This window comes from Glandiceps talaboti, chromosome 8 (assembly GCF_964340395.1).
Source record: "Glandiceps talaboti chromosome 8, keGlaTala1.1, whole genome shotgun sequence".
Taxonomy (NCBI): Eukaryota; Metazoa; Hemichordata; class Enteropneusta; family Spengelidae; genus Glandiceps; species Glandiceps talaboti.
Genome location: NC_135556.1, coordinates 15266937 through 15284944, shown reverse-complemented (window position 1 = coordinate 15284944; position 18008 = coordinate 15266937). Strand labels below are relative to the sequence as shown.

The 18008-nt window shown below is 37.0% G+C and overlaps 2 protein-coding genes across 3 annotated transcripts; both read left to right on the top strand.

Annotated features, from left to right (window-relative positions):
* Positions 1-2197: 2197 nt before the first annotated feature.
* Positions 2198-10418, top strand: LOC144438597 (uncharacterized). Its single transcript, XM_078127692.1, has 6 exons — positions 2198-2354; positions 5277-5942; positions 6094-6168; positions 6869-7012; positions 7574-7738; positions 8511-10418. Exons 1-5 carry the CDS (start codon positions 2279-2281, stop codon positions 7735-7737), a joined length of 1125 nt encoding a protein of 374 aa, XP_077983818.1. The 5' UTR covers positions 2198-2278; the 3' UTR covers position 7738; positions 8511-10418.
* A 1349-nt stretch (positions 10419-11767) lies between these two features.
* On the top strand, positions 11768-17699 carry LOC144438989 (C-reactive protein-like). Of its 2 annotated transcripts, XR_013481092.1 has the most exons (6): positions 11768-12020; positions 12461-12543; positions 13360-14028; positions 15430-15495; positions 16032-16189; positions 17062-17699. XR_013481092.1 is itself a non-coding variant. In XM_078128223.1 (5 exons), the coding sequence occupies exons 1-4, from the start codon at positions 11927-11929 to the stop codon at positions 16166-16168; spliced, it is 966 nt and encodes a 321-aa protein (XP_077984349.1). In that variant the 5' UTR covers positions 11768-11926; the 3' UTR covers positions 16169-16189; positions 17062-17699. The 2 variants fall into 2 exon arrangements, 1 of the variants encoding a protein (XP_077984349.1); XM_078128223.1 differs by lacking the exon at positions 12461-12543.
* The last annotated feature ends 309 nt before the right edge of the window (positions 17700-18008 follow it).

The following is an 18008-nucleotide window of genomic DNA, read 5'->3' as shown; positions in this document are numbered from 1 at the left end:
GACTCCGAAAGTAACTTAACAAATGTTTTAGAAAGCGAACAAAATACTTTAAGATGAGCAGTGATAAAAGAAAGCAGGTTAAATCTAGTTTTGCACCTCAACAACAACAACAACAACAACAACAACAACAACAACAACAACAACAACAACAACGACGACGACGACGACGACGACGACGACAACAACAACAACAACAACAACAACATCAACAGCGACAATAACAACAACATCATCATCATCATTATCATCATCATCACCATTATCATCATCATCATCATCATCATCATCATCATCACCACGGCCATCATCACCACCATCACCACCACCAACATCATCAACAACAACAACAACAACAACAACAACAACAACAACATCCTTGCAAGACAGTTTAGTTATGGCATCTTTAATCCAACATTGTAGCCACGACAGTTGTAGTCTAGCCTGTTGACAGTGGAGAAGCAGAACACTAAAGCATTCTCCCTGTTTGTTATGATTTAAAGCATTGATATAAAGTGTAGAATAACACTAGATTAATTGCTTTGATTTAAGACTGGTATGTGGCCTTTCTAAAGTTCTCAATTCGTAAATAATGTCACCAACCAACAAACGGTTGACAGATTACAGTGATCGATGGTACAGTGCTTTCCTCCAGAGCGAGTTAAATGAACTATCAAGACCCTGAGCCCCTGATCACAAGGTTTCATGTTGAGATAGACGCCATGAAGATAACACACAAACATCACTACGTGTGTTGAGGTTCAAACAAAATCCATGGTCAGCAGCCAGTGAAAGTTGGTAGAATCTGTTAAAGTAGTTTGCATGTTGTTACTGTTTATATCATTAACTAAATACAGAGCGAGCCCACGCTGTGTAAGTGATGTTTGTTTGTTATCTGTATGGCATCTATCTCAACATGAAACCTTGTGATCAGGCACACTGATCTAGATAGTTCATTCAATAGCTTTGACTCACTTTGGGGAAAAGCACTGTAATGCCACCACTGTGATAGCTTTCAGTTCGATAATTTATGGCATCTATGTTTACTAACTATCTAGTCATTGGTTATTTGCTTGCCTTCACTACCAACATTGTTATACGGGATTGAGAGACATCACATACATACTGGGTTGATGATTAAAGCAATTGAAACTGTGTACTTTTGAACTTGACATGGATGCTATGATAAACCTATTCTAGTTCCTGACGACCGTGTTCCAATTTACCCTACGTTATCGCATGTTATCTTCAGTAGTGTAAATCGGAACACGGTCGTCAGGAACTAGACTATGATAAAACATAAAAAAAGTTTTACTTGAATGTTACGAGTTATACTGTCAGCAACGCTCTCTACCCTAGCTCTACGTCTGTAAAACATGTTATAACAGTTGATGAACGTTTTAAATTCTTGATTATACCAGATATGATATCTTAGTGTCTGGTATCAATTTTCGACCATTTAGCATCTTGGTGTAATGTGAGTATCGGTTCAAAAGAGGACAGACACGTCTTGGTCGAATAATTGAAAGATTGCAATTATTGGCAGTTGGGCCGGTGGGTGGGGTTGGGTGGTTTGTATTGTTGATATGAAGAGAATGTGGAAAATGATAGTGATTGCAATAAGCTACCCCCTATCACTTTCGTTATTCTTAGACAACCTTGTATATTTGAGGTCAAGACAATGGGCATATTTATTTTCACTTGTTTATTTATGTATCACATGAACAGATGATTTTAAAAACTAAAGGTCGCTCGTCAAGAGTTCTTGTACAAGCCCTCTAATTATTTTCTCTCCGGAGTTTCAATAAAATTTTATGGTTGGGCTCATGTCGGTTTTTAATGTCCGTGCAATTTGAACCCCACCCAAAAAAGCGCATTTCAATATTACTTTTGAGTTGTCATATATAGTTCATGTTTTGGCTGTACTCTGTAGCTACTCCGAATTCTTCTATATCATCTGTTTTACGTATTCATATCAAAGGAAATTAATGTGTTGTTATTTGAATGCCCAGACGAAAGCAAATCCAACACGTAGACAATTAGTGGGGCTCAGACAGAGAGTGGATCAAATTATAACACTTTCATTCGATGATATACATGTATAGGCGTAAAGAGTAGGGAGATTGGAGTGAAAGCAGCTGTTAAATCATAAATCAATGACCCCCGACACGTTCACTTTGTACTATAAGGAGCCTGGGAAATTCTTCACACCAGGCATGACATTTTGCAAGTTCCTTCGTATTTATACATTGATGTAAATATTGCAGTGCCAAAGCGTACAATGGCACTCCTCAGCAGAATGCGGTTGTCCATCGTGTTAATACTACAATTATGGGCGCAATGGATCTCCAGTCAGGGTAAGTCTTTTCCTCCACTTTTCGACATAATATTACTGTAATTTCAGAAGTTAACATGATGCAATAATTGCAAATACTAACACTCGGATGTTGGAGATTCACATAGAAAATTTCAGCTATAAGGTCTAACAAAAAATTGTGTGGTTCCGATTACACTCAATTTTAGAATAGGTAGGGTAGGTAGATTTTTTATTTAAATTTTTATATAATATTTTTTTTATACGTGAGTGTTTAGTTCAGGTAATTATGTTTTCCGTTGTTTTCCATATGGTCTCTGCGTTATTGGTTTCTTCTTATCAGACGTACAGCCATTACAGATTTGAAGAACAGTTTAATATTGTCTTTTAATTTGATGTCAGTTTCCGTATCTACTATTTCTTGCGAGACCACAATTTTCGCAATTTTATTATTTTTTTCTCGAATACTTAAAAAAGAAAGTTTAGGGTCGGTATGCATGAAGAACTAGGTGGGGTCGGGTAACCGGAACCAAACAATTTTGAGGCCTAACCTTAAACTTGTTGCATTAATGTAAAGATTTTTTTTCAGCTCTCTCAACCTAAACGTATTTACTAGGTATTGGTTATTCCTCTCGCCAGAAAACAACTGCGTTTTTTTATGTCACTTGAGCAGTACTCCATACCATATAATCATTTACTTCTCTCATTTTAATCACACTAGGGGCCTATGACCCAAGGATCCTTCTACTGTTCTCAACCTTTTTATGGCCTTAAATTATACAAAGCGTTATGTCAGATAGTCTGACAGACATCGATGAAGATTATTTATACAGGAATATATATTAGGGTCCATACAGTGCGAGTAAGGGAGCCTTCAGTAATTACAAAGGGGTGGGCGGGAGTGGGGTGATATTTTAAAAATCAGTTCTTGGGCATTGCCTTATTTATAATATATAACTTTGCACTATTTTGTGATTTTGGCACGGTCCCACCGCTGCCACCAGTTCCACATTCCAAGCTGCAACATCCCACCACTGCCACCGTTGTAAAGTAATATCAGAACATATCAGTCAAATCGATAACCATGGAGTGAATAAATTGTTAGTTAAGGGTGTGAAGAGAGGAGTGGGTATCGCAGGGATGAAGTGGAACAGTGTATGTATGTGGTAAGATATTGGAATAAATATGATGGAATGGGGCTGTTGACCTAACTACGTCCCGACAATGATGGTAGTGCGCCCATCTAGTCTTTGGGAGTTCTGGCACATGTAGTAGTGGCAAACAACCAATGCCTTTAAAACTGTTAGTGTGGTGGCAGCGGTGGGATTAAGTCCTTACCATTAATTGATTTATATTTCACTTTAAATGAGAACTTAACATAAACCAATTAAATATGTACAATAGCTAATAATATAGTACCTACAATAATTGTTTACAATAAATGATAGTAATGTTTCTGGTGAGTACCTTGGATGTCGCCCACTACGGCATAATCTAGTCCATGAGCCCGACTAATAAATGATAGCATGTTTCTGGTGAGGACCATGGGTGTCGTCCACTAGGGACTAATCTAGTCCATGATATTGACTTATAAATGAGACGGTAAATACACTAACAGCTTACAAACATCAACAAGATGTGAACAATTAATTGCTCTCGGACTCATGTCCTTTTTTAAAAAAATATTTGACAGCATAAGATATAAATATTTAAACAGGGCGGAGGAAAAGCTAGAAAGAAAGAAGGGTAATGGGGCACTTTTTATAGAACGGAATCAGGGAGGGTCACAATTTCCGCCACAGTTCGGGCTTGATATCCACTGGCCCTCCTTTCTTGTAATTACTGAAGACTCCCTAAGCCTGTCAGCTTCCAGAAATAGTAATCAATCGTCGCTATGATATTCCAACACCCACGGTCAGGGCACGACCAATTATAGTTCGCGATGTTCGCACGAGCCTTACATATGTATAAATGTGCATGAGTTGGACATAACGAGAGAGTTTACTGTGTTGTTCAATACGGGGCATCCCTCAGAAGTGCAAGTTACATGTAATTACGACGAAATACATTCAGCCATTGTCCTCGACATGAGTTCACTGTACGGCGAATTCTGTGACATTGTTAACATAGATTTAACTATGTCAGACATGTGCAACCGTTATGTGAACCCTGTTGTTTAATACATAAACATATTTGACAAGCAGTGGCGTGTTTAGATTGAAATCATCTCATGATTCTCACATGACAGGGTGTCACATTCATTTAGTATGTATATAAAATAGGTCTTCAGAATTTGTGATAAAAATACACATTAAGATTATGACTGTAAATATAATAGTAACTACACAAGAGATGTTCATGTGAAAATCAATAACATGTATATATTAATATTTAAAGATTTTTTCACCCCAAAAGATTTCATGTGTAATGAACTTGTCTTTGTACAGTTATATCTAGACACGAAATAACAATAAAGGTAATGGATTTAAAAGGAACAACAGACACGATTGGAGGTTACTTTGTGACATGTATCATATTTGAAATATTGGGAAAATATATATTAAATGGCAATGACCAAATTACTACTTTGTACCAAGGGGTTCAATTATAAAACATTAATGGTTTTTAACATGACGTACATGATTTAAATGTTATACATACATACATACATACATACATACATACATACATACGTGCATGCATGTACGTGCATGCATACATACATACATACATACATACATACATACATACATACATACATACATACATACGTACATACATACGTGCATGCATGTACGTGCATGCATACATACATACATACATACATACATACATACATACATACATACATACATACATACATACATAACCTAAGACCGCAATAGTAGTCTGAGCTATAACATAATGGCAGAAAATAATCACTGTTAGTAGAACGTTACTATTGGAAAATTCGATCTTATTTCAGATACGTTACAGTCCTGTTCATCCGGGTACTTGGAATCTAAATCACTTAGTTTTAATGGTACAGGTGGTGTGACGATCATCAAACAGTTCCCAACTGGTTTCGGTGAGTTTACGGTATGCTTTTGGGCAAAATTGTTGAACCATGACAGTCCTACACTTGGATATGTATTTCACATGGCCACTACTCAAGATCCAAAAGAAGTTGTCATCGCTTTAGGAATTCGAAATGGAGACCCGACGATGTCTGTTACCATCCTTAGTCATGATGTTATCAAAGTGGTCCCTAGTTTAGCAGATTTGGAGTTCCATCACATGTGTGTGACCTGGGAAAGCTTGAATGGAAACCTGAAAATGTACAACGATGGCATTCTATTTAATCACGTTCCCAATCAACACAAAGGGAAAACTTTAAATTCATACTCTGAAAACGTACAACTCTCACTGGGACAGACGTATGCAGGATTTCAAAGCTTTTTAGGTCCTAGCCACTTTTACGGCGATATCATACACCTCAACATGTGGTCATCAGTTTTGGAAGATAGTGAAATTGAACAAGTCGGAGTCGACTACGGTCGTTGGTGTGGAGACTTACTAGGCTGGACAGCCATAACTGAAAGCCAGGTTGATGAGGGTATTATTGAGGAGGTTTCACCACTTCCTGCTCTAGGTAAGTCGATGGTAAGAGGTTAGAATAATGTATTCAGAAATAGCTACGACAGATGTGTTTTCCATGATGAACTTTAAATTACTCTTACTTGTAGCCACTGGCAGAGAACTCTTACAAATATTATCTTAGTATACGGCTTTTTTATTTGTAGCGCTGACCACAACTCAAATGGTGGATGGAACTGAATTTGTATCGTCACCTTCTCTACCACCAACAAAAGTTCAAGGTAAGCATTTCTTTTGAACACATACTTGAATAAATGTCTTTTCATCTTGTTTTATTTTAAAATAAAGTGAGAAAATATCAATTTAATATACAGTTCTCTGCTATGAAACAACTCCAGAAGACGTATTTTAATGTTGTTCGGCACATTTATTCTCAGTAAAGCAATGCAAGGTTAGTTTAGAGTGGCCATATGGATTAGAATTTGGTATTTATTTTGGAATTTTTAATTTATGAAACAATTTTATCATTGCTTCCTATTTGAAAAGTCGACATGAAACAGCATATGCTATTGTCCTTAATTGTAACTCAATAAATGGCTAAAGACTGAGAAGTGTAAAATGTTTGTTTTTGTACGTACAATAACAAACTTTTTTTACACATTTTTTTGAGCTTTTTGCAATGTATGGAGTTACAAACACAGACTAGGTCTATGTTGTTTCACATTGGTTTTTCAAGTAGGAAGCCACGATAAAATTGTTTTTTAATGTAAAAATCCAAAATAAATACCCAAATCCTCATCCATATGGCCACTTTAATGGAAGTATTTGCTGTGCACCCAATCACGGGAAAAATATTGAACTCCGGCAATATGTAACCTTAGGGAGAATCATATTTAGATTTTCACAGCAAAAGTTGTCAATGTTGTGAAATCGTTTGGTTTGATATCTTTGAAACTGTGTACTTTTGGTTATTTATTCTAGATGATGTTACACTCACTAGTAGTCAAGCCCAAGTTACAGAAAAGATGACTTCCGTAGCGTCCAAAGAAGAAGTATCGACTGAAAAAGAGAGTGATGTAAAGCCACCGAAATTAGTGGATGCGTCCAGCATGGCACCAGTAAACGGTAAGAAAATGTTCGCTATTATGTTGCAATTTACCATGTTTTGAATACAATTTTATCATCTTTGTAGAATTATTTTTTCGACGAAAAACAACAAAATTGACATCAGGTACCTCATTTGTACTTGTCAGGAGTTATGAAATGTATAAATTGAAACAAATTGTCTGTCTGTCTGTCTGTCTGTCTGTCTGTCTGTCTGTCTGTCTGTCTGTCTGTCTGTCTGTCTGTCTGTCTGTCTGTCTGTCTGTCTGTCTGTCTGTCTGTCTGTCCGTCCGTCCGTCCGTCCGTCCGTCCGTCCGTCCGTCCGTCCGTCTGTCTGTCTGTCTGTTTCTGTGTCCTCATTGTCTGTCTGTCTGTCTGTCTGTCAGTCTGTCTGTCTGTCTGTCTGTCTGTCTGTCTGTCTGTCTGTCCGTCTGTCTGTCTGTCTGTCTGTCTGTCTGTCCGTCCGTCCGTCCGTCCGTCCGTCCGTCCGTCCGTCCGTCCGTCCGTCTGTCTGTCTGTCTGTCTGTCTGTCTGTCTGTTTCTGTGTCCTCATTCTCATACTGTATACCTTAATCTTGCCAGGTACTAGTGGAGATAAAGAGAGGCAACTAGGCCGTAGAGGTGCAATAACTATCATCATAATCTTGGTAATAATTACATTTATATTATTGGTTGCTGCAATTATCGTCACCTTCTTTTGCTGCAAGAAATGCAAACGTCGACATTCTAAAAGTTATAGTGTTTAAGGTATGTTCTTCAATTTTATCATCATCATCATCATCATCATCATCATCATCATCATCATCATCATCATCATCATCATCATCATCATCATCGTAACTGGTCGGTCCTGATTATCGGTAATACCATGCCAATTATAATTTATATCACGTGATAAAAAGTACTTTGCCATTGTCTGTATTTAATCTATGTTGGTAATACAATGCAGTTTTTGTTACGCCCCGAGCATGATCTTGTATTTCCATGGTGCATATATATACATATATATATACATATATATATATATATATATATATATATATATATATATATATATATATATATATATATATATATATATATATATATATATATATATATATATATATATAAAGTGTATAGTGTATAAAGAGAGATAGAGGCAGGCATGCATGCATACATACATACATACATACATACATACATACATACATACATACATACATACATACAGGCAGGCAGGCAGGCAGCCAGACAGACAGACAGACAGACAGACAGACAGACAGACAGACAGACAGACGACAGGCATTCAGGCAGGTAGGCAACCAGAGACAGACAGACGACAGGCAGGCAGGCAGGCAGGCAACCAGGCTGGCTGACTGACTGACAGGCAGACAGGCAGACAGACAGACAGACAGACAGACAGACAGACAGACAGACAGACAGACAGACAGACAGACAGACAGACAGACAGACAGACAAAGACAAACTATCCATAGTCGGTTGATAATACCTTTGTAATTGTTTTGTTTCATTTCAGAGGTTCTCATCGTAGTAAGGATTAAGCTGGTATGTGCATCTCCGTTCTATAACATAGGGATTTTGATGAAGATCTTTTCTTGAATGGCTCGAAAGACAAAGCAGACCTTTATGATATTCGTCGCATGTTACATTCTATTGCAGAATGATGTCTTTGCTCTGTTTGCACTGTAAATATTTGATATTGTGATGAAGCCTCGGAAAGCTTGGGGAATGTCCTTGAAAATAAAATACGCATGGCTATCTAATCTGCGTGTGTAAAACGATATCTCTACCTGCTGATAATCCCCGATGCAGACAAGGAGTCACTCGATAAACTTTATCAACAAAACGCGGACTTTTAGGGTAGAGAGTAAGACCAGGTAACAAGAGTAAAAAAGATTTGACTAGAGTTAGAATGCACGACGTGTCGTTGGGAGACGCAAGGTGCGTCTAATATTTATACAGAACCAAACTTATCATTCTGATTCTGTATATGATAGTGACTTTTCTGAACTAAGGCTAGAGAGCCTTCAGTAATTACAGAGAGCCGGGGAGGTGGGGGTCACTTTGTACAAATCGGTTCGCGGGGGATGGCCATAGTTTAGAAAATGGGATAAGCATTTAAACCATTTTTTTATGAAACATTTAAAAGGGGGGGGGGGGTTACATGTTTTAGAGAAAGAAAATTGAGGGCGGGTCATTTTTAAGCACTACGAATAGGGAAGGGTAATATTTTACGCAACAGCCTGGGCCTGATCTCCTTCGACCCCCCCCCCCCCATTGTAATTATTGAAGGCTCCCTTTATTACCATATATGGACATTGCAGGAAGTACTTACTACTAAAGTCGGATAAACGTAGTTGAGCACTGCTTTTGAGTTTTCAAGAGCTCAGTCAGTCGGGAAATTTCACAATATTTAACGTGTATGATGACCTTCAACAAGGCACCGAAAGATGAATGTGTAAATAGATGTCAGTTTTGGAGATTATGTAGTCGGTTGTAAACTCAACAGTTTTATCATAGTGTAGTTTAGAACGCTAAAAATAACTTTTTATGTGTTAAATAATGTTATTAAAACGGTGCTTGGTTTTGAATCAATTGTCAACTTCAGGCTCTAGATAAATTCTGTACTCTTACATCGAAGATATGGGATGAAATTAAAGTACTGAGGCGACAACTTGATTTATTCACAAAACCTATATTAGACTATATTAGAGTATTGTCAGTCAAACAGTAGCTGCAACAGTAGCTTGTATTTGTTAGTGACATTTAACCCGTACTTCATAGATACAGATTTATTCACATATAACTCACAGGTTCAGTTTTCTAAAATTCAAAAATTCGCCGTTTTACCCCAATAACTTGATTGCCAAGCGCAGTCGTTGATGGCGCCGTGTAGAGTATAGGAGCGCCATCAAGATAGGGTATCTTGCAGATAGCATGAGTCTACATAATCAATGCTAGCAGGAGTCACCTTTTTTATCTATCAAAACTCACTTTACAATCTCGAATTTCAGATTTTGACCTGAAACTTTTTAGAGTATGATATCAATGTAATGATGTGTTAACGTTGAGGCCAGTATACATAACTGGGAAAAAATTAGTTACTGTCACAGTAGTTTTCAAACGTATCTGTGGTAACATGGGTCACAACTTTCATAATCTGTACTGTTTTCTAAATGATGTCATAACCACGAATTATAGAAATTTTTTTACAACATTACACAATTTGAAAGCCACTTGATTGATGGAAAAAACATACGATTTTTCAAATGAAAATTATTGACTCTTTCTATCCTTCGAACATGTATTCAGATTTAGGTGGTTTTTTTTGAAAGACTGAAATGGGCAACATGAAATTAACTTGCTGAATTCTGTGCTTTGTATGATGAGGTTATTTTAAAGAATAAAGTGGTGTAATTTGAAGATGACACAAAATGTGTTTGTTACATTCACATAACGAACGTCTTTATTTGTATCTTTATTACCTCAGACATGTATGCGTGACGTCACCTTTGTTGACATTTCGATCAAGTTTGATCGAAATGATGACCACTTTGTGGTAAAGATTCGCATCCCGAGATGTTATACAATCCATATCAATTTATTGTAGATTGGTCTTTCCCTGTACCTTAAATTGACCTTGACCTTGGGTTTAGAAGTCAAAATTAGATCATTTTTAGAACATCATAGATTATGCATGACATGATTATTGAAATGTGTAAACTAACTTACACTTTTTGTCATAAAACCTTTCAGTGTGTCTCAAACAAGGAGTATGTGTGTCTCAAACAAGAATTGTGTGTGTCTCAAACACCCAAGGTTTTATGACAATAAGTGTACAAACTGTGAACAGCGTCAAACAAAATACATTTCACATGCTGCCATTAAGTCCTGAATATCTCTTGAAATAAACTTTGAAACCGTAAATATTTTGGTACCAAGGACCTTGCTGAGGATGCATTCCACATCATTGTCGGCATCCATTTTAGGTTAGTCGATCTGTCTCGCAGCATACATTGGCAGGACCTGAAATGCTTCTAGGAGCGTATTCTACACCTGCGCTTAAATAATTGTTTCGTATCATTCACTCTTGTATACATGCCCCTTAATACTGACCCGAGAACATAATACATGACCTTTTACTGATCTGAGATGCTTACTGCTGCGGGAATGTATGACGTGTCTCGCTGGCAGTTGAAAGTTGAAACGGGGCATATGGTTGATATCGCAGGAAGACAGAACCTGGACGAATATCTAAAACAAATGTCCGTTCTATAATTCTTGATGTTTTTCATATCAACAGTTTTCAATTGACATAAATTTTTTTTTTTTTACTAAATTCGAATTCGTAAGTTCGATCGGAGGTTACAACCTTTTTGCCATTTTGAATTTTATTTTCAATCACATTTTGTTACTATACAATGCTGCATCTAAGTCAAGAAATCCATTTTCAATTTGCCGTACAACTAATGAAAGCAAAAGAGATAATTAAAAATAAAGAGAGAAGAATAACTTTCACACTCGGATCGCTTTACTAATTTTTTTGTCGGTTTCAAGCTAAGCCCTTCTCTGTTCCTGTTCTTTCAGAGTCTTCTTTCAGTCTCAATACGTTTATTCCAAGTTTCATGTAATTAATCTATTTTCTTCTTTATTAGTCAATTAAATTCTTATCATAAAAGTAGATAAGAGCAGAAAGTGTCCTCGATCTCAAAGATAAAAACGCGACCGATCAACATCGTCACATGTCAGTATTTAATTATGGATATATGATACTTGTCGAGAAGATATTTCAAGAGTATATGTTAAAAGACAGATGTTACAAGCATACGTCAATTGCTGAAATGACAGGCTTGCTAAAAATACTGTGATAGAATGCTGGGAAATTCCTGGTTTATTATTTAACAAAATTCTGATGATTTGCTTTGTTATCGAATGATGTCGGCTAGACTTTACGATGCACTGATTACAATGCTTCCAGTTGTGTTGTTATTCCTGCAGATATGGTTTCCGCTGACATCTGGTCAAGGTAGGCAAAAACAGAAATTGCATCGTTAAATGTGAATAGTTAATTGGTTTATTTTTTTTTAAAAAACGTAGGAAATAATGGCGCTCAGAAAAGTCGGCATTTTTGCATTTTCAATAATGTCCCTGTGTTGGCATAATGTAAAGATGTTATAATTTCAGTGTCTTCGCATTATGCATAATCGTAGAATTATCACAGCAGACGAAACTCCTGGACGACAATTACAAGTGAGATACAACTGTCCCTGTGTGTCATCTTAGTACATTGTCTGAAGATGTTTGACAAATATGGGACACAAATAAGCACGTACATGGTGGTATACCCTGTCTGAATTCACGTATTGCGGCGTTTAAAGCTTGGTTAAGACATCGTCTACCACGAACTTACATGACATTTACCATAAATCTTGTTCATTGTATTACAGATACTGTATTGTATTTCAGATTAAAACGATGGAAGTTTTGTGCTGGAAAGATCGAATGTCAGATTTACAAGGACGGAGATATCATTTGAGGAAAGCATAGCTGTATAAAACTTGATAACTGGCATAAGATTTCTGACTGCAAAAAGTTGATAGAATAATCAAAATACAATTTGAATTTACACTTTTGATGTTTCTACAGGCCGCGGCCGTGTTCTCCTAGCTAGAACACGCCTTGGAATAGAAATCTGACACTTTGGCTGTTCTTTTGTTTACGAAAAGTAAAATCAATGCTCAATTAAATTCAAAATTTTGAAATAGAGAGCAAAATATCAATGTTAATTAACATATTTTAGAATCCGATATGGCCGCCGCAACTCTCTATAGATTAGTTTTGTTATGCTACTGAGAATAGAATAAGTTCCTTAAGTTAATAATACTTAGTATAGCCTTGGCCTAATTTTTTTCATGTTTCTCCTATCACGACCGCTCATGAATATTTTCTTCCATTTTCGCCCGCCTCTAATATTTTGAGGAACAGCGCGCTCTCTGGTAAGCAAGTGTCTGGATTGTCGACGTCATCTACAGTCATGGCGGCGGCGACGGCGCTTGTTCACGAACAGAGCATTTCTTTCATGACGGGGGGGGGAGTTTAGAGGAGAAGCAATGCCAATTGTGTAGAGAAGCTGGGAAAGGACTTGTTATCAAGGGGAGGAAAAGGAGAGGCAGAGAAACATGAAGATGATTTTGAAAATACTCTCTCTTTTTTAAATCGACCGACTGACCCATAGTTAACATGAAAAAGTAATGAGAAACGGAAATATAAATTATTCCGTGTAAATTGTTAACGTAAGGAGTATATGGTAAGGAGGCGGTATTCTAAGACTTATGGTTTATTTCAAACATATTATTGTATTTCAGGTGTGTTAGAGCACTGTGCGCCAGGATATCTAGAATCACACTCACTGAGTTTCAACGGCTCGGGCAGGGTAACAATCCGTCAAGTTTTCTCCGGTAATATTAATGAATTTACGGTATGTTTTTGGACAAGATTGCTTGACCATGAAAGTCTAAACCTTGGAACTGTGTTTCATTTTATCACCGTAAAGGAATTTAATGAAATTGTCATAGCGTTAGGAAAACAGGAGGGAAACCAGAAGATATCTGTAAACATCAGAAACGTACAAATATCAGTTTCGACTCCGATAACAAATACGAAGGATCGGTCTTGGCATCACGTGTGTGTCACGTGGGAAAACGTGCATGGTCATTTGAGGATTTACAACGACGGACAGTTGTTCTACGACATAGATGATTTGCAAAAAGGGGCACTTTTAGGAGGTCGTGGTGTCCATGTACTGTCAATTGGACGAAAGTTTACCGGATTTATGACTGACTATGGAGCCAGACAGTTTTACGGTGATATTGCACACTTAAATGTGTGGTCGTCAGTTTTGTCTGGACATGAACTGAAAAAAGTGGAAGTTGAATATGAGATTTGGTGTGGCGACATATTACAGTGGTCCTCAATTACTGAAAACGAAGTAGTAGGTGCTTCCAGAGAAGACAAGCCATCCATTCCTACAAGAAGTAAGTATTATATCTTAATAAAGGGAAGGGGGGGGGGGTTACTTTTCATAAAACACTGTTAAAATGATTACCTTTTAGGGTTTTGATACAAATCTAACCCAAACTCTAATTTCTGTTTTACCGGGAGAAGCTCTGGTCAAATAGCTGGGCTTTTACAACTATAGGGTTGCAGGTTTTGAAGTCCTTGTAGTTTGCAATAACGTGTTTTAAACTGCAATTTGGTATCATTTGAAATAACTAATGTACTTCGAAGTAGTCTAGATGCTATCTGTGGCTTCAAATCTCAAGATAACTGTTTACCCCGTCTAGCTGAATGAGAACTCATGAACGAAAATTTGTTTATGCAAATGTGAGTAAATCCTCAACTCCAACTGTTGGTATAATGTAAACAGCGTACAAGTAGCATTCTAGTTTGACAAATCTCTGACCACTATACAGAATGTACCGTATTTGGACATTTTATAACTACCACCAGTAAAGACTAACATATGAGGCAAAAATCTATGATTGATTAACAAAGACAATGACTGTGCGGATGGCTTCGTTTGAATTTGAAATTTTATCTCGGCTCCTCATAGCGTTAGGCTTGAGAAAAGATTCGAAGCCACGGACAGACCCTAGGCTAGCTTCAAGGAGCCTAAGTTCTCATGATATGATAATACAAGCGTCTAATATATCACATTATCATGGTTATCAATAATTAAGGTCGAATCTTTTCAACACGATTTGGGTATTATTCTATATTATATGATTTGTTGTCATATCAGTGCAGTAATCCTATAATTTCACCCACGCGTTCTACTGTAACTGAGTTACAATGAATAGTACGAATTAGGTCAGATCTCCACACAAACTTTCTATGTTTATATTGCCACGTTGTCAAACGGTGTATATTTCTACGTTGTCACTGTTTCCATCGTCAAACGGTGTATATTTCTACGTTGTCACTGTTTCCATCGTCAAACGGTGTATATTTCTACGTTGTCACTGTTTCCATCGTCAAACGATGTATATTTCGTTGTTGCCACTGTTTCCATCGTCAAGCGGGTGTATATTTCTATGTTGTCACTTTCCATCGTCAAACGGGTGTATATTTCGTTGTTTCAATTTCCGTCGTCTACAATTCCACAGCGCCTGCATTTCAACACTACATTTCTACACGTCATATACACCAAATGTGCAGGATACATGGTATCCTATAGATTTTATGCTTGATGTTGATTTGAATTGGGCTGTTACCCACGTTGAGTTGTGGGTGTAGCCCAAATCAACAGCAAGCATAAAATATAAGCTATTAAAATACAAAATACACAATGATAAAACAAGGGGAAACTTTGGCGCTAAGGACAACAAACATATGTCTTTTCGAGTGATAACTTTTAAACCAATTGATGGTTTCAGGTTTCGATGACACCACTGCTAGTACAATTATTTACGAAGACTACAATGTCAGGTCATCCGAAAAAGGTGAGAAGTTTTACGTGAGCTGGATTATACTAGTTCATTCTAAATACGTCACTATCAAAATCACATACTAAAATATTACGTTATCGCAAGGATATGCGAAAAATAAACACAAATGACGAATTTCGCTGATTCCATAATCGAAGCAATGGTGTAATAATCATCATTTATTTCTTGAGTGGTAAAACTAACCCTGATAATTGTAAATCGAAAAGAAACACATCTAAAAATGTTCAGTAATCCTTTTCAAATACCCAATGGTAAGAAATGTTAGGGCGGTATTGTTATTAACTGTACGTTTTGTAATGGACGTTTAGTACATTGAAAGTTAGACAAAGAAATATGAAAAGAAAAGGATATACAATCTACTTACCCCCCCCCCCCTAAAAGTTTGATATTGCAACAAAATATGAGCAGTGTGAGTGGTCTTTAAATTGTGTTCAACAACTATTCTCTCTCTCTCTCTCTCTCTCTCTCTCTCTCTCTCTCTCTCTCTCTCTCTCTCTCTCTCTCTCTCTCTCTCTCTCTCTCTCTCCTAGAAAGTGGAGTTGTCGAGAAAACCGTTGGCGTTGATGGCGCGCTGTCTGGAGAAACCATTATCATCGCGGTGGTAGTGGTTACCGTTCTGATATTCGTTACAGCTATCGTTACAGTTTGCTGTGGTTTTAAGAATTAAAAGAACAAGAAAATCCAAAAAGTAAGTTTAAAAAGTATGCAATTTCATCTCTCGATATGGTGTGGGTAAACACATGATTATGCGAAGAAGCGGTGAGAAAATAATCATTCTTTTTGTTCGTGCTGTCGAATTCGAAGTCGTTGTAGTCTGCAGTAGATCATCACAATTTCTTGGATGTCACTGTATGTATGGCTATACGTGTATGGCAGTCTGTGCTCACACTAGTTTGCCTGTGTCTGCCTGCCAACCCATCACAGTTATATTCAAATATTTCTTAAAAGGACACATTTTGTGAAACTTTATTTGTCAAAGCGGTGATGGTGGACTAAAGGAAAAAAATGCGACCAACTTATCTTTCTCTCGGTAATGTCAGTATCCCACCAGGGACTTGTATGTACAATATCATTTTGTGCATCTTGCGTTGAATATGAAAATCCGTGGTAGACGCTAAAGTGTGTTGAACCTCAGACCACTACACAAAATAATCATGGTTGAGCTAAGGTTTGTGCGTGTACCAATGTCGCGTATTGCGTTCACCATTACCCCAACTGAGGCAAAATAGAGATGGGCTTAACTTTATATACCTCGGGTTAGTCAAAACTATTACTTTGCATGACATCAAGGTTAAAACAGTCAAAGTCGTTCAAGATGTGATAACAAAAGTGTGTAAATCACAGAACCAGTGTATAGGTAGCGCAATTTTACATTCGAGTGTGAACAGAATGATGGCTACTAGTTTTGTATGCACATCAAAGTTGGCCTAAGTTGTATTTGTATTTCGTTATAAAATGTACCCGATATCGAATTCAATGTACATAACAAGTTACCTTGGTCGTCTGAGTGTTGAAAGCTTCTTGATACTCCAGCTGATCACTTTTCAATTGTTATTTCAGGATCTTCTCCGATGGTGATATGTGGTACACGGCCATAAACTGAGATGCATAATATGGACTTCAGAGTTTCTTCGTTGGCACTTTACGTCGATTCATACATTCATCTTCTGATCTGTTTCGGATTTTCATTTTCTCTTACACTTTTTTTTTGATATTTTGCTGATAAAAATGCAACATTTCAAAAACTCTCGGATAACAATTATTGTTTTGCAGTATTTTCACTTGTAAAATGTAAGTTTTGAAAGAGATAACCAAAACTTGAAGATTACTAGTATGATGTAAAATTTATAAAATTTGCTAAGAAAAAAAAGATCAGGTGTTGACAATTATCATACTTCATTCAATTGTATTTATCCGGTTGTCAAATAAGCTTAAAGAAAGAGATATTTTTAGATACACAGGGGTGGGGTGGGGGCTGAAAGGGTTCTTGTGACGGTTTTTTTAATAAGAAAACTTCAAAACCCTGTCAATGATCGCATGCTTTCGAATTGCGTTGATATATTTTATAAGATATATTTACAAATGGAATGACCACGTTTCTTGGATTATACCATCGTTTATCAAGGAGATAGGCAAAGGTTAATTTCATGGCAGCGATTTACCAATAATAATTGTATTGTGAAAAAAATAAACCAGAAAAATTGGGCTACTAGTGGCTACTTTTTGGATGTGTTTCTTACGGGGGGTTTTCACGGAACGAAAAGTTGATTGAGGTCGGCATTATTCTTCAACAATGTACCAAAGAATGATGCCAGTTCGTCGTTTTTCACCTTTTACAAAGAGATGTTAATTATGTATGTATGTATGTATGTATGTATGTATGTATGTATGTATGTATGTATGTATGTATGTATGTATGTGTGTGTGTGTGTTTATCTGTCTCTGGACGATTCTAGGACTATTGCCCCCCCCCCACCCCCGCCAATTGACTCTGTAGGACAACTGCC